General features: G+C 35.3%; 1 protein-coding gene and 1 pseudogene across 1 annotated transcript; one reads left to right on the forward strand and one right to left on the reverse strand.

Moving 5' to 3' along the window:
• The first annotated feature begins 7600 nt into the window (after window positions 1-7600).
• On the forward strand, window positions 7601-10482 carry LOC113718397 (disease resistance protein RPM1-like; annotated as a pseudogene).
• Window positions 10483-11954: 1472 nt separating this feature from the next.
• On the reverse strand, window positions 11955-14750 carry LOC113718398 (putative late blight resistance protein homolog R1A-3). Its single transcript, XM_027243305.2, has one exon. It carries the CDS (start codon window positions 14748-14750, stop codon window positions 11955-11957), a length of 2796 nt encoding a protein of 931 aa, XP_027099106.2.
• Window positions 14751-23675: the final 8925 nt, after the last annotated feature.

The raw sequence follows: 23675 nt of genomic DNA on the forward strand, positions 1-23675 counted from the left end.
ATTATGAATTTAATTGAAAAATAACATCAAATTTTAGGACAATATTTATAAAGTATCAAATATTTGAGGCATATCAATAAGTTTTAACAATTTAGGGGGTCAAAACATAATATTAAAAAGTTTGAATTTTTTTAAAAAAATTACTGTTGAACCAGAAAAACCGGTTTTTGCCCGGTCAAACCGGGTCAAACCCGGTTTTTGACCGGCTTTGACCGGATTTTAAATTTTCGATTTTTTAATATGGCTCGGACCGGCTACCTGGCCGGTTCTCGGTTCGACCGGCCGGTCCGGTCCGAGTTTCAAAACAGAGGTACAAACTATTAAGCTTTCATGGCCACGAATAAAATATTGCCGATAACCCTTGAGCAGCTCATTAATTCTTAGAATATTCAATAGTTTTTTAAAAAAACGAAAACGCCATTCAAAAAGGGCTTAAGAGAAAATTTCCGTTTGTTGTATTCTATATGATCAATTATTAGCTTAGGAACCTTTACATCCATAGAATGAACTATAGGCATACATTCTAGTATTGACTAAAAGTATTAAAACACTCCTACCCTTTATTAGCAGTTAAATTAGAATGGTGTGGCTATAAACTTTTAGATCTGAAAATAAATTAAGGTCCTATTTGATAATGCAATTCAGTACTTGAACTTAATATATTGAGACGCGTTTAATAACGAAAAATTGAACCTCTGAATTTTATTGAATTTTTTAGGTAAAACTTGTTTTAAAAAATAAGTGATAAACTATTCACTTATCACTGAATGTGATATACTCTCAAATGTATTTGATTTAATACTCAACAAGTCAATAATTTAATAGATTCAGATTTCAAATTTCAGATTTTAAATTTCAATTTTCAGATTTCAGTTTTATCAAATGCACCCTAAGTGTCTTAAAGCGAAACCGTCAAAAGCTAGCTAGAAATACTAGGGTGTGAGAACTATTTGCTTGTAAGGTAGTACATCAAAAACATGAAACTTGACTATTCTCAACGGATTTAGTTCTTCAAACTATCTAATTAAGAAATATGTGTATGATGACCGTCTCTTTATTGATCTAATAAGAACGCGTAGAAGTCATATTTTATGTCAAAACCCTCACGTTTTTGTGTGTACGTGATGGTATGGGCATCAAAATCAAGGCATCCATGTCAAACACAAAATTTATAAAAAATTAAAAACTAAAAATACAATTTCAAGCAATCAAAGGAGCATATTTACCATAAAGGCTTTCATATGTTTTCCACAGTGTGATTCTTTTCAAACTTACCATATTTGTATAGGGGTCGCACAATGATCTGTTACTCATTATTACTCACATATACTCTTAAGAGTTAGAACAATCACTCGGATTGAAAGACGGGCCAAATTACTCTATACTTAAATCGAACTCGATTTAGTAAGCGCTTGTTCAAGTTTGGTTCGCCAACTAATTAAACTAAACTTGAATAGTAATTTCTATTTGATAAATTTTTAAGTTTAACTTGAGTTCGGCTCGATTAGCATAGAAGAGACATTTACATGTAAAATATTTAAACCATTCGACCTTGACTCGATAAAAGTTCATGTGCTCTCGATTGGAGAATTAAACAAGTTAAAGTTAAATAAAATTTGAAATTCATCAAAATAATCAAACAAGTTCCAATACTAAAATGTTCGATTTGTTTAGACTTAGCTATACCCTCGCAGTCAGGGGATCGTAAGAGGCATGCTCTCCCATGCAGCTGTAGTATATCTCGTGTTGTCGGAAATTTTTTGAGTCAATGCTAGCTGCGTGAGGAGTAACTAATTGAATGAGACAATGATTGAGGCTGTGTAATTAATTAATTGGTTGCTAGCTCCTTTTCGAATTTGAGAACTTGTGCCTGTAATCTTTTGTGCCTAATTTTGTCTATCTTCCTTTTTGTCCCCCTTCTCCTTTCTCCTTATGCTTCCATCCGCTGTACTTAGGGGTGTTCATGAATCAGGTAATCAATTCATTGCAACTTATTTACATCAAGACAAATTTGTTTGAAATGAAACTTGTGACACCCCATTCCCGTAGTGGGGGCATTGGTGTTCTGCTAGCTAGAGCGTCAAACTTGGAAAGGCATCTGCATAACATGATAAGCAAATAATTGGACAGATATAGTTTATGTAAATCACGTTATTTAAATTTTATTACACTATCTCACCAATTCACAAATTTAAAATATAACAAAATTTGGATCACACGATCTGCAAAACAAAGTCTATCCAAGTTTTTGCCAACATTGAAGCGGGGAATATAATAAGACAAAGTAGACCATTCTCTTTTGAAGAAGGGGATGGAGTTTTGCCTTTAAGATTTGTTAAATTAGTACTCTAAAATAAGTTTGAGGCACCCCCACCATTTTTCTTCTATTCGTCAACACGTGCCGCCACATCTGACAATGGAGATGCCTGGAAAGTCAGAATGACATTTTTTTTTTTTTTATGGGAACAAAGAAAAACGCGTCTTTTTTTTTTGGGTATTGTTCGTTATGGAATTAGAAAACTTGAAAGTCACTTTGACTCAACAACCACAATTTGGGAATATTTGGTTCTATTATTCTTTTCGTATGTCAAAATGATGTGAACAGAGATTTTATGCCAACATTCCAGGACATTGAAGGATTCAAGTGTCTTCCAAATTCCAGCATAAAGTTCAAAAACTTGCATTTATTCATTCATTATTACACCAATTCATTATTATTACTATTCATTTACTATTTCAAAGCAAAAACTTGCATTTACTAATTCTTGGATGAGGACACTTTTCCTTTTTCAATTTGCTTTACTAATAACTAACGTGTGGTATCCAATTTTAAGTAGTGTCACACTCCTTAACAAATCATTTTTTGTCATGTTATTATGCATTACTCCCTCCGTCCCATTTTATTGGAATAGAAAAGAGATTTTGGCTAAAACAATCTACTTTGCAAAAGAACATTTTTTTGCTGCCATTATTTCTCTCTAGTATTATTATTGATTGTTATATCAAAAGTTCCTTTCGTGTTTTTTTTTTTGTTATTTGCAATTTTATGCATGGTGTTCTCCTTACTTTGTACATTTAAAAAAGTTTGCAAAAATTCAAATTCTTTGACACATGAGTAAGCATTTCAAGATACATAATGACCATAGTTTATCTAACTATAAAACTTCCACTGGAAAGCAAAAAAAAAATTTTAAAAATAATTCTCTTGCAATTTTTAACGCATCAAAAGAGAATGCAACCCTTTAAAAAGAGAGAGAGAGAGAGAATATGGCTAGATCATTATTAGTACCAAAATTAATAATTATATCTTTACATAAATTACAACAACAATATTGATTTTGCACCATTCAAGCCATAAATTAAAGTAATTATTAGCTTAGACAGCTTGTATTCACTGATAATAAAGTACATTAACTAAGACTATTTTAAAAAAATTAAAAATTAATTATATTCTTTGATCGGAAAGTAAATTATAATTTGAGACAGATGAAAAAAATAAAACTATCAATATAGAACGAAGAGAGTACTATTAGTTATGCAATTTTGGTTAACTCATCCTGAATTTTAGATGGTTGGCCGGTTTAATCCCTGAATATCTGGCAGTAATTTATTACTGGGGCAGAAATGACGTCGGAATGTTGCATAGTTGCCTTGGGAAGCTTTGAGAGGTGCCGTTATTGACTTGCCTCTGGCGGACAGGAAGATGGGGCAGCCAGGCAGCGTAGTTAATAAAAACCACCCATAAAAAGTCATTTATTGATAGCTTTGATTTACTCGGTTTGAGATCATAAGCTTAACATTAGTTAGCTTACCATTTATCGCTGACATGGAATCAATTGACCGAATAATTTGTTACTCCTTCCCCCGTGTTAAAAATATCATACTTTCTATTTTAAAATATTTATCATGATAAAAAAATTAAAATATTTTTTAGTCTTTTATTTCAATACAATCCTTCCCTTTAATCATATGTATGTCGCTATTTAAATTTAAATTTTGAATTAGTGGAGGCAAGAGTGAAAAGAAAAGCACAAATATTACAATCAAATTACTATTATTAAAAAATTGAATTTCTAAAATATGATAAAATAATTGAGACGGAGGAAGTATAATTTATTACGTATAGAATGTAGCCATACATCCTTGTAAGCGTGTAATGTAGATCCCTCATTTGGTACCCATAAGACGTGATAAAATATGATATGGTTAAAATACGCCATGTAGCAATGCCATGTGGTATATTAAATCAGTCATGTCTCATTAAATAACTAAATCAAATATTGTCAAGTGTGTATTAGACATGAACAATCCACTTTACTTGGTGGGATAAAATTCAGGGGTGGATCTACTCTGACCAAAGAAAAATTTCATTTCTATGCACAAAATTTTTAACAATTTTTTTATCTTATTAATTTATAAATATGCTCCAAACACACAATACTGAAAGCAGAGTCCATCACTTTAATAGTGACTAAATGTAGAGTTGTCAACAGTATATGGAATTTAGTCTATTGATATTTTTTCTATACACAAAAAAATTTGTCTTCTAATTTAGTAGCTTCCTTACATCCTAGTGTCTTCTTTGTTTTTCCTTTTATTAATAATGTGTACCGCTATACGTAAATCTTATACACACTAATATATATATATATATATATACTATCACCATTTAATCCATGATATATGTGTAAAAGTTGAATTTTAAATTTAAATTTTACATAAATACATTTATCCAACGCTGACAGTATATACATTATTGGTGTAAGAAAGATTAATCCATTTCAAATTACTAATTTTGCCTATAAATGATTGTCCAAGACTATTTACAAAAAACTGAGTTTGTTTGGATAGAGAGAATTTGGTTTGCAAAATTTATCCTCACAAATCCCAATCACCTTTTTATCTTCCCAATCACCTTTTTATCTCACATACATCACATCACAAAAAATGGTACAGTAAATATCTCAAATAAATCATCCAAATTCTCTCTATCCAAACAAATTTGTTTTTGATTGTGCCCCTACTGAAAATTTCTCCTAGCTCTGTCATTGATATTGGTAAACCACATGGTACTGTCACATGGCATACCATGATTAATACCTTCTCGACACTAGACCTGGGAAAAGGCTGGTGGCCACAAAAAAATGCCACGTTTACGTGGTTTGCTTCAAAAAAATCCAGATAGGTGTGTTGTGCACTCGTTTGATTCGATGGTGGTTCAATTTCCTCCGGTTATCCCTGGGCCTTCTTAGATCTGCCTCTTCCCCTTTAGTGTAGGATAGATTAGGTTATACATTTGTCCTTTTTGGAAAAAAAAAAAAAAAAAAAAAAAGACACTAGACCTGGAAGGATATAGTAGTTGATTTTGGGTGATGGTTTGAACTTTGATGGCATAGATAGGGCTTAAACATAAATTGACACCGGCTAATACACAAATAAATTAATATGCCGATTCGTTGGCAAATATGTCAGGTAGTACGTAGACTATTTTTTTATGACCTTCACAGTTCACGCAATCTTAATAGTCTTTTGATTTGGTAGGCTCCAATTCCAACTCCGTTTTTGTTGCTATCACTTTTGTTCTGCATACAGATCAATCACTAATCTGCTAGGTGATCAGATGGGGCAGACTGCTTCTTCTAGCTCAGCATATGGTTCTGATCGCTATGTGTCTGCCTGTCTTGAGGTGTTTGCAAGACTACAAAATCTGGAGGAACAATTTAAGAACAAGAAATTCAATCTTGCCTTCCTTCTAGAGCAACCCAATGGTGATATGTTCAGCAGTGTCAAGGATCAAATGAAGACCTTTGCAGACGAGTATCATTTCTTGACCATGTTTATCAAATGCTTCTGCAAGTTCAGCTATGAAGGCAGGAAGGAAATGGAATCCCAATTTGCCAAAGTTGCAGCTGAGTATCAAGAGATTGGAAATGAGATAGTCTCTGTTCGTGGATTTGTTAAGGTTTCGAAACTGGCTGATGTGTTTCCCAACTTGTTGGAAAAGATTCAGGTTTTGAAGCCAGAGATCGCGGAAATCTGTGATTACCTGTGGAGACACTCAGTTGAACCGGAATCTAGCTCAGATTCTAATGATCTGCCATTCAATGAGTTACTATATAGTCTGCAGATACTCTTGACGAAAGCTGACCTGATTGATCCTCCCAAAGGACAAATCAAATCCCTCTCAAACAAGCTAAGCAACCTTGTTGACTTTCTCAAAAATTGGAAATTTGATGATTTCGAGCTGCAATATCTTCTTATTCGTGCTAGAGTTATATCTTTCCAGGGATTGAATCTCTGTTGTTTGTGCTGGCTCAAGAAAACGGATCCAAACGTGACGGGAGAAATTGGAATTGCTTTTTCAAATTTGAAACAGAAGATTGATCCAGCTAATCTGGAGTTCTTGGATATGATGATCAGGATCCTGGACCATAAGCCCGACAAGGTGAACGTGAGAACATTCATTTATCATCTTATTCAGTTAAACTTTGATGTATATTTACTTCCCGAGAAGCTGAGATACCTGATATTAGCCTTTTTCGAGCTAAGCAAGGATCCTGTATATTCACCAGTAGGCTTGCCAGATATTGCTGCAGTTCTTGGGGAAGTTGAATCTCTGGTGGACTCACCGAGTAAAGGAAGCGGAACTGACTTTCTGGCTTTCAAGATTGCTGCAAGGATTTGTCTTCTTCGTGAAGAGATTTTCTTCATCCAACAACTTAGTCGCACCAGCAGGTCTGAGTTCCATGAGATCGACTCTTCTGCTAGGTCATACTTTCTCAACGACACCACACATCGTGTGGAAGCCATTCATCAGACTTTGGAATTTGTTAGATTGAATATGTGTTCTCATATGCTTGACCCATTTCCTTGGTTATGCCCAATATGCTTTTCGTTGCAAGTAGGCAAACATTTCATTTTTTTAATTACAATTACTTTATGTTACTTTGCAAGGGTCAAAGTGTCAATTTCAAGAATGATCTTCTTCGAAATTGGTATCATTTTTGGATTGGCTATATTATGTAACACGCATCCTTTATAGCCCTAAAAATATATTTTTTTTCCAAGGCTTCTAAGTGGAAAGAAATAAAAAGAAGGCATAAAAGTCAAATCAGAGATCTTATGTTCACCTGATTATCGTTTCTACCAATTAAGATAGCATATTCTTTTTTCAATCTAGTAGTTTTACTTAGAATCATGGCTAGCCTATTCTTTCTAGAGCAAATTAAGAAAACATTAGAAGGGAACTGAACGCTATCTGAAGATTGTTAAATTTCACAAGACAAATACCTTCCTTTCCAACTTAAACTATCTAAAGAAATCCAAAAAATTCTCTATGCCTTTCTTAGTCCAACAGAATGGTTATTCTTTACCTATTTCTTAGATTAGACTCTACATGCTTTTTCTTCCAGGTAGACTGACATTTCACTTTTTCACTACAACAACTTTTGGTACGTGCTACAAAAGGCCAAATAAAACTCATCGTCTATACTACAAAAGGCAAAAAAAACATATGTTCCCAAATTCATATGCTATTCTTTCAAATTCATATCATTCTAGAATTTGCTAGCTCATATAAAACGCATCCTCTATACTACAAAAGAAAAAAAAAGAAAAAGAAAATAGCATAGTTTCTGAAATTTGCAACTCAAAGTCTTCTGGACAAGAAAACCGACTCTTGAGAAATTTGATTGAGCATTAAGGCAGAGAGTGTTGTAGGCTTCTTGATTAACCAGCTCTCAACCTTAATTGCCCAAGAGACCACACTTTTGGGGCGGCTTAAACCAGATGTTCAATTTATCAAAGATGAACTCAGCAGTATGAAAGCTTTCCTCAGAGAAGCTGAAGCAAAGGAAGACAATGATTCTCAACTCCAAGAATGGGTAAAGCAGGTTCGAGAAGTTGCTTATGATACAGAGGACGTTCTCGATGATTTTACCTTCCGCTTTGATCATGGTTGTGCGGACGGATTCTGTGGCCAGGTTGAAAAGATCTATAACTCAATAAAGAATCTGAAAGCTAGCCATCGAATTTCTTTGGAGATAAAAGACATCAAGGCCAGAGTTGGAGAGATTTCAGCAAGGCATCAGAGGTACCAGTCCCTATATGGTACTCAAGAAAGAAGCTTCAGCACTTCTCGTCAGGCGAATGCAGATTTTGACATTCGTGCTCAGTCACTCTTCATTGAAGAAGCTCAACTTGTTGGGATTGACAAGCCAAAAGCAGGTCTCATCTCAAAAATCCTTGATGATCATTCCCAATTGAAAGTAGTTTCGGTTGTGGGAATGGGAGGGCTCGGGAAGACTACCCTAGTGAAAAAAGTCTATGATGACTCTGCAGTGAAGAAACAATTTCAAAGCCATGCCTGGATAACTGTTTCTCAAAATTTTCAGTTCAATATCATCATCAAGGACCTGATCCAACAATTGTACAACGAAATCAAACAACCAATCCCTCCCCAAGTGGAATCCATGAATGTTATTATGCTGAGTGAATTTGTCAAAGACTTCCTCCGAGAAAGAAGGTACATCCTTGTCCTTGATGATATGTGGAGTATAGATGCTTGGGAAGCTATCAAATGTGTATTGCCTGACTGCAATACTGCTAGTAGTGTTGTATTGACAACACGAATAGCTGACGTAGCTTCTGCATCTTGTTTAGGATCACTTGACTTCGTCTATAAGATGAAGCCTCTTTCTGATAAAGAGTCTTGGACTCTTTTTTTGCAATAGAACATTTCAGAGCAATGACTGTCCTCCAAATCTAGAAGAAGTTTCTAAAAAAATAATGAAAAAATGTGAGGGCTTACCTCTTGCAATTGTTGCAATGGGTGGTCTTTTGGCTTTGAAGGATAAGGGAAAGACAGATGAATGGGAGATAATTCTTAGTGGCTTTGGTAGCGAAGCAGATGGTAGTGGTAAGTTTGACAAAATTAGAAAGGTACTCTTCCTTAGCTACAATGATTTGCCTCACAATCTCAAAAGCTGCCTATTATATCTAAGCATCTATCCTGAAAATTATTCAATTATTGTGGATGATATACTTCTGAAATGGATAGCACTAGGATTTGTAGAAGGGAAAGAAGGAATGACATCCACTGATATCGCTATGAAATATCTGAAAGAACTTATCAATAGAAGCTTAATCCAAGCTCAACAGATACGGGAAGATGGCAAATTGCAGAGATGTGGTGTTCATGATTTTCTGCGTGAAGTCATTATCTCAAAATCTAAAGAACAAAGCTTCACAACCATAGCCACTGGATATTACACAAGATGGCCTGACAAAGTTCGACACCTAGCAATCCACAAATTCACTGATAATCCACAAGACTTTGGCAGCTTGAAGTGTCTTTGGTTTGTGGAAATATTTGGGTATGAAGATCCTCTCACAACTTCATTTTTATCCAAGTTTTTACGTGGTGGCCCTATGCTGCTAAAGGTGTTGGATTTAGATGGAGCTGAATTGGACAACATCCCAAAGGAAGTCTTCAAACTATTTCAACTCAAGTGTCTTGGTCTTTGTAGAACCAAAATTAAAATTATTCCAAAGTCTATTAGGAAGCTTAAAAACCTTGAAGTTTTAGCTCTGATGGAAACCAGCATAAAAGAGTTGCCTGTGGAGATTGTAAAGCTAAGAAAACTACGTTCGCTTTCCTTAGGCGGAAGTGGTGATTATTCAAATAACTTTGCAGCCCGGGGTGGTAAATCTCCAGATGGAATTGGAAAGCTTCTTTCCTTGGAGGATTTGAATACCATAGAAGCAGACAGTGATAAAACAGCAAGGGAGATTGGCAAGCTCATGCAGCTACGGCGATTATCCATCACAAAGTTGAGGGGAAAAGATGGAAAGGAGTTGCTCTCCTCCCCTCTGAGGCTGACCAACCTTCAAGAATTGTGCATCTCTTGCTTTAAAGAAGATGAGACCCTTGATTTCCAACATTCTATCTCTCCGAAACTTGGATTCCTTACATTACTATGGTTGAATGGGCGTTTGGAGGGAGTACCACAATGGGTGATATCACTTCAATCCTTGAGCATCTTACGCTTGTACAATAGTGGGTTCAGAGAAAATGAGAATGCAATAGGCTCCCTTGGATATTTGCCTAGTCTAGTAACACTTAGTCTCATTTTTGCTTATGATGGGGAGACACTGTGTTTCAAGAATGGAGGATTTCAAAAACTCCAGACTTTAGAGCTTATGCAATTCAAAAGATTAAAATGGATGAGAGTGGAAGAGGAATCAATGCCTAGTCTCAAAAAATTGAACTTAGTTGGTTGTAAGCTGCTGCAGGAGTTGCATTCGGGCATCCAAAACTTGACCACACTTCAATGTCTTGGATTTTATGATATGTCTGGTGAGCTAATGCACAGAGTACAGAATTTGGATAAACAAAGTGAAGATTATCAGACAATTGCTCATATCCCTGAAGTTTGCACTGGTTACTGGATTGATGGTCGATGGGAAAAAAAGTTCCTCTAAGAGAAGAGAAGCTAGAAACCAACTCTTATAGTTTTCAACATTCATTGATATCCAGTTCAGTCATCTCTTCTATCGGCCTTAGGTAGCATACTAGCTTTTCCTTCTATTTCATTGAGTTCTCGTTTTCCTTTTCCCTTCTACTACTTGTTATATTTGTATAAAATCATATCACGAAATTTCAATAATCAACCTCAATTCCTCAAAATATGTACATGTACATTTATGGATTTATATTTTCTTTTCAAAGTTACCTCCATCAAACATGTTCTGGTTATGGTGCTTGTATAAATTCTATTTCATCATGATATGAGACATTTATTTAATTTTATCCCAAACAATGTGTTTGAGAACACGTCATTAAATGCTGGGATGTTTTCCAATTTTTTTTTTTTCAATAGCAATGAACACGGTTTAGAACCTATTTCAATTCATGCGATTCAGATACCACAGGCCACCTAAACTGATGGAAGAGTTGCCTTTGGATTCTATGATATGTCTATTGAGCTAACGCACAATGTACAGGATTTAGATAGATAAAATGAAGATAAACACAATTTCTCAGCATACCCTGGAAGACAAACACAATGTACAGGATTAGGGTAATGGTGGCAACTGATCCCAAACCTCAATGGACCGACACGAAATCTAGGCAGGATGGATTCAATATCTATATGAAATTGAGTGTAGATGGGACAAAACCCAACAATACCCAATAAGAAATGAGAATACACACATAGGTATTACATGGAAGTTCCATGGACCCAATCTATTGAGTTTTTTGTTAATAAATAATTTTATTTCTGAAAATTTTTTCTTGAATAAACATATATTTGAATTATATGTTCAATGTACGTGAATTTCCATGGTAGAACTTTATTTACGAGGCAAGATGTTGGGCTATCAAACCAGCAAAAATAAAATTTCTACTCTAAAAAGTGATTCCGCTCACATTAGATGGAGCAACAATTCTTCTTTCTAATAAGTGGTTCATCATAAGAACAATCAGAATGGGAGAAGCCCCCAAAACATCGCATTAAAAGTTCAATAAAGAATAGCAAACTAACAAAACTATTATGAACTTCCATGCATATATGTACAGGTATAGAAAAATATAGATATGGATACGTCTTCCTAGATTTAGCCTTTCAACTTCTTTAAGAATGTTATTTTTAATCGTTGTCTTCAAATTGATTTACTTTACTCCCTTGGCAGACCAGACAAGAGTAGCTAATTGAAATAAGATTACAAAATTAAGCATAACAAATCAAAATATGGCATGGAGAGAGACCAAAGTTAAGAAACAGAAATCAGAAGCAGTTTTCAGAATTACAAATTGCTAAGTAATCATGAGGTAATGAATGCGATACGTATCAAGCGAGCAACTTTGCCAAAACTGGCTGCCTTGAGTGTCAGGAGATACCTACATGGCCGCTTGAGTGTCTCCTGTCCACATTAACAACTGGAGGGCTAGACTAGCAGTCCTCAAAATGGTGGAAGATAAAGACCTTCAAATCATAATTACCAATGTCAATATTTGATTCATGAATTTGCCTGGCTGACTCCATGGTAGACTCTGATGATCGATATACCTGAATAGTCTGCAATGTAGGAATTTCTCCTATCTCATATGGGATTTCCTTCAACTCTAAGCAGCCATTTAAGACTAATTTCTGAAGATTAGGGAAGTGACTACTTGAGGAAATCCATTCCCGAAGATCCGTATGTGACAGTTTCAAGAACTTCAGGCAAGGAAACCCGTGATCACTTGTTTCCCATTGAGGTCCATTGAAGAAATTATCTTTGATTTTGAGAACCTCAAGGCTTGGTAGCAATTCCAAGATTGACAGTTCATTCCAGTTTACATGGCTACCGATCAGAGTAAGCTTTTTAAGACTTGGTGGGAACATATGTGGATGAGGAAAGCTCCAAGCAACCATACCAAGGGTTTGATATTTGAATTTCAGTGCTTCAAGATGATTTAATTGTGAAAGATCAGGAAATGAAAAATTATCATTGCCCTTTGAGAAAGTCATATGAAGTCCCAACTTTCTAAGATTTGGAGTCCTTTCCAAAACTCTGTTGATAAAACCTGCAGGACATAGTTGCGAAAGCGATTGCAAATTTTCAAGGATACCATCTTGTCTCCAAGGCAAACTGGCAGCAATTTCCATCAGACTATTCCTAGAACTTGAAGGACGATCACGATCTTCCATTATCCCCATACCAGTGATCTCATGTTGCTGGGACAGTTTTGTTTGAAAGCATTGTAGACGTATAGCCGACCGTCCCCCAGTGGAACACTTCCTTGGGTCTTTCAAATGTAGTTCCCCTGAAACTTTTAGATGCCTCAGCTTTTCCATCTTAAAAATAGCGCAGGGTAAGATAACTTTCCCCCCTCTTTCTCCATCAAGAATGCAGGTTTCTAGGTTCCAAAGTTTGAACAGTGTTGAAGGTAGGGCCTCGAGCCTCCTAAGATGAAGTGCCAAGTCCCTCAAGTGAAGCAGGTCATTCAATATTCGGTCAGGGAAGTGGTCGAGTATAATGTGCCTTAAATCCAAGGTGTTGAGATATCTGTATACTGCCAAAGTATCCCGATTGAACACTGCATCTTCTGAGACATAATGAGATTTGTATGTATGGAAGTATTGACAATGTGAAAAATGAGGAAAATGTCCCTGATACATAAGAAAGCGTTCATAGTCACTAAAGGGAGCAGCATTCAGTCCACACTCACATTTTGGCAGCACAAATTTCTTTTCGTTAGTTTTTTTAAGGCACAATTCCCTCAACACGTCATGCATATTACATGATTTTATTCCACCATCAGACCTTTTCTTTGCTACTGTAACAAGACTTCTATTAACAAGATCCATTAGGTAATCCTCTGCTACATCCTCTAGTCTCTTTCCTTCAGTTTCCTGAATAAAGCCCTCTGCAATCCATGATTGGAATAGCCTCGTCACAAGGATATCAGAAATTTCAGGAAGTGATCCTAGATACAGAAAGCAGGATTTCAGCTCAGATGGCAGGTGCTTGTAACTCAATTCTAATGTATCCATGAATTCCTTCGAGCTACTACTGATGATGGACCCCATATTTTCATGAACCTTCCTCCAATATTTTTCATTGTTCTTCTCCCTGACAAGAATTCCTGCTATAACAACAATTGCAAGAGGTAGACCATTACATTTTGCAACTATTCGATTCGCTATTTCCACCAATTCCTCGGGGCAGCTGCTGTCACCAAATAGTTTACAGTTAAATAGATCCCAACTTTCTTTTTCATTCCGTGCACGTAGACAGTGGATGAAACTATTTTCTTTTACTCTCACAGCCTTCTTAATTCTACTGGTCATTAAGATCCTACTAAAATTTTTATCCTCTGGAAAATATATCTTCAATTCATTCCAGACCTTAATGTCCCACACATCATCAATCACAATCAGATATCTATGCCCCTTTAAGCATTTATACAACTTCTGTCCCATATCTTCATCACTCATACGGAAAATTGGATCTTTACGACTCAGAATACAGCGTAAAATTCTACACAGTAAGTTTCTCATTTGAAATACTTGAGACGCACTAACCCATGCACGAGTATGAAAGTGGTATACAACTGACAAATCATTATACAATCTTCTAGCCAAAGTTGTCTTACCGATTCCTGGCATCCCAACAATGGAAATAACTTGACGTCGCTGTGGCCCGCGGGTCAGCTTGTCTTGCAGTTCTCTTGCCTCATCCTCAAATCCAATCACGATCTCACTGTCTATAATGGAATTTCCATCTATTCCGGACAAGTTTTCCTCCTCTTGTGAGTTCGTCAATCCAAGAAAGGTATCATCCCTGTGGCCGTGTACTTCAACAGATCTTATTCTTTCTACTAGATTACGAACAATATGCACCGGTAAGAACAAAGGAATGCAAAGATGAAAAGACGCATCTCTGATCATACCATCAACTTTAAGCAAGACCTTATCAATAGCTGGAACAATATCCATGGCTAAATCACGATCCTCTGGCGGTGGAAACAAAAATGGTGCATGGCCATCAGTGGAAGCTTCTTGCACTGATCTGAGGTAGCGTCCTATCAATTTGATATCTTCACCAAAAGAAACGTTGGTCTCGTTAGAAATGGATCCTCGGTCACAAAGCAGCTCCAGGTCCTCCAGGATGAACTGGACAGCCTTACAAGCCTTAGCAACACTGTCGAAACTGAAGTACAGCTTTTGAAAACTTAAGATCAGAGGCACCTCCCTATCCATTTGGTATCTTCACCGAAAGAAACGATGGTCTCGTTAGAAATGGATCCTTGGTCACAAAGCAGCTCCAGGTCCTCCAGGATGAACTGGACAGCCTTGCAAGCCTTGGCAGTTAGCAACACTTTCGAGACTGAAAGTGCGGCGCTTCAAGACTATAGATTCTGTTCCCGTCCCTTGAATTTCTTCTTTTTGTTTCCATTGACATGGGCTTGACTAAAAGAGTCGAGAAAAACTCAATATCAATTCTCTAACGCTTTGCAAGGAACTTAATTATGGAAATATCCATATCCATAATCCAACATTTTCCCGAGTCAGCCAAGGGGATGGGGCCTATATACTTTGCGCAGGGATTCCTGGAAATTGCGCCAAGTCAAAAATCAACTTCTGATACAATAACAAAAATAAAATAAAGATTCTAATAAGCAATCCATGTAGCGGTATAAAACTTCAGGAGCTAAGTCCATGCTCCTAAAAACAAAATTAACCTAAAATTTTCTGGATGCCTATGTCCAAAACTATTACGTTTGGTAGCGTACTCAAAAAATAAATATTGGGCGCCCACAAATGAAAGGGATAATTCCAGAAACCTCCCCTAATGTTTTTGATAGTTTCACTTGGCATCCTCAAACTTTGATAAATCTGAGTTGCCTCCCTTACTTTAAATTTTTTTGCATAATTTACAACCCATTTTAAACTATAATATTAAAAAATTCATTTTGAGAAAGTATATATAATCTCATTCCAAATTAACCTTTTTGTTGTCTTACATTTTATTACCAAAACAATGAGTATATTAATAATAAATGAAACAAAATATATGAAGGTTTATTCTGATTGGACAAAATATAGTGCATTTTTTAAATATCAAGAGTTTATATTTGAAAGTTTATTTGAAGTTTTTGCAAGTTGCAAAAAACAATTTTTTTATTGTAAAGTGTTTTGAGTTAATTTAAGAAATTTTATAAATCATTTAAATATTTTTGAATGTTTTAATTTTTTTTCAGATAGATGGCTTGAAAAGAAAAAACATACAATATGCTAGAATTCATATATAAACTTGTTTGTATTGTTTTTAAGCTGGTGCAAAAAAGTATTCTCATAGTTGTAAATCATTGCAAATTATTTTTAAGAGTAATGTAAATCATTCATAATTTGAAATAATTTAACATTTCTTGTTCAGACCAATGACACGAAAGATCTTGTTATCAACTTTTAAGCTTTCATTAAAGAACTACATCGATCAATTTATAAAAATTAAGGGATAAATTTGGTGTGTTATGATAATTAAGAAATCACAAGAAAAGAGCAAATTTGGAATGAAATTGTATTCTTTTCCCCAAAATCAGTTTTTCATTATTATATTTTGAAACGAGTTTCAAATATTATAAAAAGTTTAAAGTGGGAGAGCCAAGTGAGATTTTTTCAAAATCTGGAAGTGTCAAGTGAAACTGTCAAAAATCTCAAGAGAGGTTTCTAAAATTATCCCCAAATAAAAAGGTAGTAAAACAACTTATAGTTGAATCAGAGGCTGAAATTGTGTGTGATTTTTCCAATTTATGGCTCAGTGCTTTCAATTTTTCTTGGGGGACGGGGAGAATGAATATTTGCAGTTGGGTTACTGTGGTGGGCTTCCATGCTATTTCGGAAATGGGGTAGATATGGTTAGGAATAGATACAATTTGTGTGGTTGTTGTACTTTTTCAATAATTTGATATACGCTGACATAATTTTATTGTATTTCATGATTTAATGTAAAATCATTATTATCCGAACAATTAGCAAAACCTAGTGGGATAATTTCTTTTCCTGAATGTCTACTAATTGGACTGGCCCGGGAAAAAGCAGTGCACTTACTCGTTGTTTTTAAATGCTTTGCCATGACTTGACATCCTCTTTTTGAAGTTTGATGAACGTCTCCGCGTGAAATATTAAGCTCATGATTGATCACTTTGGGGGAGAGATGCCCTCGTCGTGCTTGCATCTCATAATTCATATCAACTTTTTCTGCAACTTTTTCACGAGTTGCAGAAATGTAGGACCCAATGTAAAAAATCAAGCAGACAACGAAAAGCAGAAGAGACTTCACTAAAGCAATTATGAGCTTTCTGGGCCATTTCAATAACGCTCTTTTGGGAAAGAGGAGGTGAAAGACGAAGGAATTAGTGTATGAGCTTGCCCCTACTGGCCATTAAGTAAATTGGATAATCTATTTTGAACCCATGTTTTCACTCGGAAGTTATTTTGCTCAACCCATCATGATTCGCCATATAAGCCGAGTCCGACACAACTCGTCTGAGTTATAATCGGAACGTAGAGACCAGTGTGACATCAATCCCTGAATCATGAATAATTTTATATCCACAGTAACTCGCTCTAATTCTACTGATATTAGTTGATACAAATCTATGATGCATGATATCGATAAAAATATCCAAGTCAATTCAGAGTTAACTTGAATATTTGTTCAGATTGTGTCTTTTTTGATATTTTCTAATTTTAGTACTTTTTTCAGATTTTTTGAAAATTTTTATGTGTTATAATGTGTGTATCACCCGATATCCAACAAATATGCTGCGACGGATGTGAAACAATCACGCAATCGCGACCCGCGATGGTGAACCATGCAATCCATGGATTCGAGACTTTACAATTCTTCCCTCTTAATGTTTAAGAGTGAGACTTTTCTTCCCTCTTTAAGTAATTTAATGAGAGTTTTATTTTCTTCTAAAATGTGAACGCAATAAAACTACCTAAGAAGCGCCATTGGTAGACGTCTGATATATATAGTCCTATGTGACCAGTAGCCCTGCAAAATGTAGAGGGTGTTTAGCCAAAACTTAACAGAAGACTTGTTATTTTGTTCCATGAATGCTTTTCTGAATATTACAGAAACATCATGGCTTTGCATACAGGCAAACCTTTTGACAAAGATTTTGGGTCCGTTTGTTTCGGGTGAAAACGTTTTCCAGGAAAATATTTTCATAATTTCCCGTGTTTGGTTGCACAAAAGTTACTGAAAACATTTTCCTATGTAAAATATTTTCACTCATCTTATGGAAAACAACTTCCCTTCCAAACTTACTAAAGTTGTTTTCCGAAATGCATGCATCCCGCCTGTAGTATGTTCCAAACTTACTGAAACCATCTTGTAGTATGTTTTTTTTTTTTTTTTAATGTAAACAGGAGGACTTGAACCCAAGATCTCTTCCTTACACTCCCTCCCCCGTACCATCCAACCCAACCCAACCCTCCCCCTAGTATATTCAAAATAAAAAAAAACCTCATCCTACTCATCCTATGCTAGTAATTAATTATGTATAATAGGGACATTCTTTTCTAGAGAAACTTTCAGCAATGAGAGTGCAAGATATATGTCACAATAAATATTGCATGTGATTGATATTTGACACTAAATGGCCAGCAATTTGTTTATTGCTTAAGGAGATATTTTTTATTCATATATATATTTCTCCAAGATTTTTTAAAGTTAAACAATGAGATAAATTTTCTTATTTTGCATGGGAAGAAGTATGTAGTTATAATGTGTAGAAAGTAAAGATAGAGATAAAAGTGAAAATATTTCAAAAGTTAAACAAACACCAGAAAAATGAAGTAAGAAAATATTTTCAATAAGCTAACCAAACACCTGAAAATGATGAAAAGGAAATGATTTTCATGAAAAATTACTTCCACGGAAAATATTTTCCCAAGGAAAACATTTTACTTCCAACCAAATAGACCCTTTAAGGATGAAGTTAGCATAGCCATCTTTAATGGATGCACAGTAAAGACATGTGCCACGAATTGTCCGATTTCTAATTGGAGCCGAGCAAAATACGTAATTGTGAATATATATATTATTAACACACATACAGGAATGATTATAAAATCTTGTATTTATAATGAAAGAAACAAATTAATTCCAAATCTTGCGAGTGTTACTACTACAACATAAGAGCTCTAAATCAAACTACAATCATACAGATACACGCTTACTCTAAGAATCCAACATATGGAAAGTATAGAAGCCTTGAGTAGTTTATCATGTTTCAGCAGAGCAAGAAGGATGAGAGAGGAGATATGGACATTCTTTTATCTATTAGAGTGGTGAATTTTTCCTAGCTTGCAATCACTTTTTTCTCTAGATTTTGGGTTTCCATTGCAGCAAATTAGGTTTATGAATTCCAAGTTTTTAATAGAAAGAAAATCAAGCAGTGGTTGAAGAAGGAAAGAGAGTGAAACAAAAGGTTGCACCCTCAAAATTTCGGGGTACCATTGCATACATACCTCCACGAATTCTTCTTTTTATCTGTTTCAGTATCTAACATGTCATTGCTGGACCACTACAAAACAGCAATTGAGGCAATTGTTCACACAAACTAAACCGCAACAAGAATAAGTTTGAAGCAAGAAATAAGAGAATTCTTTATCTGCTAAGCAAGAAAAAATTATGATAGCCAAGTGTATAAAGAAACCAGACATTGAATTTATCTATTTTTTGCTTGCAATTTTGACCCCGTGTTAGTATAATTTTAATTTTCTTCAACCATGTACATAGTATAGAAATTTTCAAGAAAAGAAAATACCAAAATGATGCAACAATATCTGAAAAATCAAAGGACGTACCTCATACTGCGTATATCGTTTATGAGTTCCAAATCTCGTCGAAAAGTATTCTCCTAAAACCAGAGAGATAGAAAACCGGCCGGACAGAAAGCTGTGAAGCGGAGAAATTGGTTAAATAGCAGGGGAATATTAGAGAGGGGAGGGGAAAGCCGAGGGGAATGGAGGAGGAAGGAAAAGATCTTTATCAAAGTGACCTCGCACGAATTTAAACTTCTGCTCTGCTAATCTTGAATTCAAAAAAAGAGAGAGAAATTAAAATCAGAAAAATTCTTCATTGCTAAGTACAAATAGAAATTAATTCCATTAATGACTCCAGATAGAGTTACGTGGCATTCAAAAAATATTACACTATTCGGGATGGTTGTCATTGACACTACTCAACTACTTATGATTGTCATTGACAACTGCTCCGTGATCCTTTCTAACCCTCTCCTTACATAATATTAATGACAAACCAAGACGGTTCAGATATTAGTTAAGCTAAATAGATAGTACCTCACCATCGGCACTAAACTCACGAATAATCCCTATTGAAGAAACCAAAAAAAAAATCTTTATTTTTTACTTAGGAATCAAATTGTAACATCATGGCTTTTCTTCTTCAAGGATGTGTACGGATTTGATAGATGACTAGTAGAGGTCATTAATAATAATAATAATAATAAAGCATTAAAAATTTAGTGAATAATAAGGATTCTTGAAGGGGCGATAGCAGAGTACATCGGACAAATGGTGCTAGTCAAACTAGGGGGTGCTTGTTTCATGCTCTCGAATTGGAATTGGAATTGGAGATGGAATAATATACAAAAAATCAGTATGGGTTTTGAACCCTGGTATCATTCCACAGACCGATGCTTGGTACAAGCATAGTTGGAATGACATCAAAATTAATTTTTCTTTTTTTTTAATTATTATTCTCATCTCTCACAGCTTTATACGAAACCTACTTAGATTCCTCATCCACCTCAGACATCTTCCTCCCAACAAACCTCTTCACAGAGAAAAACTTGTTTTCAAGATTCACCACAGCCTGTCTTTTTGCAATCTGCCCAACCAATCTATCCCCGTTTTTGGTATAGGCCACCACAGAAGGCATCGTTCTTTGCCCTTCAGCATTAGTAACTATAGTAGGCTTCTCTCCTTCCATGGCAGCCACTGCTGAATTCGTTGTCCCCAAATCAATCCCAACAACCTTTTCATTCACTACACTCAAAGACCTGTAGAATTGAGGTTTATAAAAATGGAGTTTTATAATGCAAAAATGGGTTCTGAAATTGGGTTGCTGCTGCTGCTGATGAAGACGCCATTTTTATCAAATTTCAGGCTGATTTTTGGGCCAAAAGATAAACTTTATTGGTGAATAATTTGAGCAAAATCGAGGGAACAGATTGGTTCTTAATTTTTTTAATTTTTCTCTTCACAGAGAGAAGAGAACATAAGAGATCGATTATAATGGGGAGGACGATTTGATGGCGAGAGAGGAGAGGAAAGGGTCTACTGGAGAAGAGAGGAAATGTTTTATCTTTTATTTGTACTGTTGGAAATGAAACGGAGGATTTGAGTGATTCCTCCCAATTTACTCAGGAATCATGAATCCCCAAAATTTTAGGTATGATTCCAATATTTTAATTCCCATTACAGTACACCAGGCACCAAGTATTGGAATCATCGTCATTCCCCATACCAAAACCCTCTAACCAAGCAGCCCCTAATTAGATTTCAACAAATCTCTCCATCAGATTAGATGATGTCAACAACCCCAAACCTTGATTTGGCATCATTTTTTCTGTCACATGGTTTCTCGGTGTACCTAAGAATATACCGATAAATTCTCATAAAGGCCCCAGAAAAACTATCCCTAATACGATATCAAATTTTACTCCAATCACTTGGATAAGTATCTTCTTTATTTGTTCAATATACTTACGCCAATTAAGCTTGTAATTTAAAAAAATAAATAAAAACTAAAAGCCAAACAAAATATGGGCTTAGTAGTTAATAGTCAAATAATCAATAATCACCAAAATAGTAGTAGTATACAATGCTGCTTTAATTCTCAGTTATTACTGTTAATTAACTAAATAACAATTGTGCCCCTAGTTTTGATTGTCAATTTTGACTCTTGCGGATCACAGAAATAAGTTATTAAAGAATAAGGACTCTTGCGTGGGCAAAAGGATAGTATATTGGAATGATGGTGCTATCCAGATTGATCATTAAGGACTCTCAACAGGGTACAAGCAGAGTCAATTGGAACGATGGTGCTACCAAAACTGGTCGACTAATCAAACTAGTTAAGACATAGCATGCTAATGTCTTACAAGTGCTTGGCCTTTGAGAGATGATCAACAAATTGGGGCATGCAAAAAATCTGAAGGATGGAACTTCTAATTGGAGGAAAGAAGTAATAATAAAGTGTGCTACTCTTAATAAAGTCTTCCAAGAAACCTAGTTGGTTCTGGAGCGGGGCAAGGACAGTTGATATCAACCGTTCTTAAACGGTGTAATATTTTTTAAACGTTTTGTGACTCTATGAATAATATAACATTTTTTGAACGTTGTGTAATTTTATGTAAATTTCTTGTAAGTGTGATATTTACCATTTATGTAGGTCTCATATGTAATAATTGTATTTCTATTGTTAAATTTTACAAGTAGTTCATGTAGAGTAAAACATTATATCATTCAAAATGATTGTTATTAATAACTGTTAATTGGTATTTCGGGAGAAAAACATCTAGTCACCTTATTATGAGTGACCAACTAGTATTTATAAGAATACAAAATACAAACCTAACCAACTATTTACAAGAATACCCTTACTAATTTATTATTTACAAGAATACTAATATTCTCCTAACACTCCCCCTCAAGTTGGAGTATATATATCATAAGCACCCAACTTGTTACAAATGTACTTCACCCTAGAACCCCCTAAACTCTTGGTAAACAAATCAACCAATTGATCTACAGACGGTATATGAGATGTTTTGATGACTCCGTCAAGCAATTTCTCTCGAATAAAATGACAATCAACTTCAATATATTTTGTCCTTTCATGAAACACTGGATTAGAAGCAATATGGACAGCCGCCTGATTATCACATACTAAATTCATAGGCTGTTTATGCTCAAACCCAATTTCAAGTAACATGCTCTTCAACCAAACCAACTCACACACAGTGTGAGCCATAGCGCGGTATTCAGATTCTGCACTTGATCTGGAGACAACTGTTTGCTTCTTACTCTTCCACGATACTAAATTACCACCAACAAATACACAATATCCTGTGGTCGATCTTCGATCTGAGGCAGAACCAACCCAATCTGCATCACTATATCCTTCAATATCAGTGTGTCCATGATTTTGATACAGTAACCTTTTTCCAGGAGCACTCTTAAGATACCTGAGAATCCGTATAACAGGATCCCAATGACTAGTACGAGGGGTATCAAGAAATTGACTCACAACACTCACTGCAAACGAAATGTCAGGTCTTGTTACAGTGAGATAATTTAATTTACCCACAAGTCTTCGATATTGTTTAGGATCATCGAGTAATGTACCTTGATCTCCTACTAATTTCACATTGGGATCCATAAGAGTATCCATAGGTCGGCAACCTAACATCCCAACTCACTCAACATATCGAGTACATATTTTCTTTGACATAAATAAATTCTATCTTTAGATCGAGCTACCTCAATTCCCAGAAAGTACTGTAGATGACCTAAATCATTTGTTTGAAAGTTTGCCTGCAGATTGGATTTAAGTTTCTGAATCTCCACAACATCATCATCTGTAATCACAATATCATTCACATAAACAACTAATAAAATTCTACCAGCATTAGAATGCCGATAAAAGACAGAGTGATCTACTCCACATCTTGTCAGACCGAACTCCATGACAACACTACTAAACTGGCCAAACCAAGCCCTCGGAGACTGTTTCAATCCATACAAGGATTTTTTCAAACAACAAACCAATTGCGAATTCTCTTCCTGAACAACAAATCCAGGAGGTTGTTTCATATATACCTCTTCTTCCAAATCTCCATACAAAAATGCATTTTTCACATCCAACTGATGCAATGGCCAATTATAAGTTGCTGCCAAAGAGATAAGAAGACAACAGAGGTAATCTTTGCAACAGGAGAAAATATTTCGAAGTAGTCGATTCCATACACCTGAGCAAATCCCTTAGCTACCAAACGAGCATTCAATCTATCAATAGAACCATTAGATTGTACTTTTATAGTGTACACCCATTTACAACCAACAACCGATTTATCAGAAGGA

This window comes from Coffea arabica, chromosome 11e (assembly GCF_036785885.1).
Source record: "Coffea arabica cultivar ET-39 chromosome 11e, Coffea Arabica ET-39 HiFi, whole genome shotgun sequence".
NCBI lineage: Eukaryota > Viridiplantae > Streptophyta > Magnoliopsida > Gentianales > Rubiaceae > Coffea > Coffea arabica.

What these genes read in the sequence shown, in the direction of transcription:
- LOC113718398 (XM_027243305.2), bottom strand. Translation starts at nt 14,750, where the DNA reads ATGGATAGGGAGGTGCCTCTGATCTTAAGTTTTCAAAAGCTGTACTTC.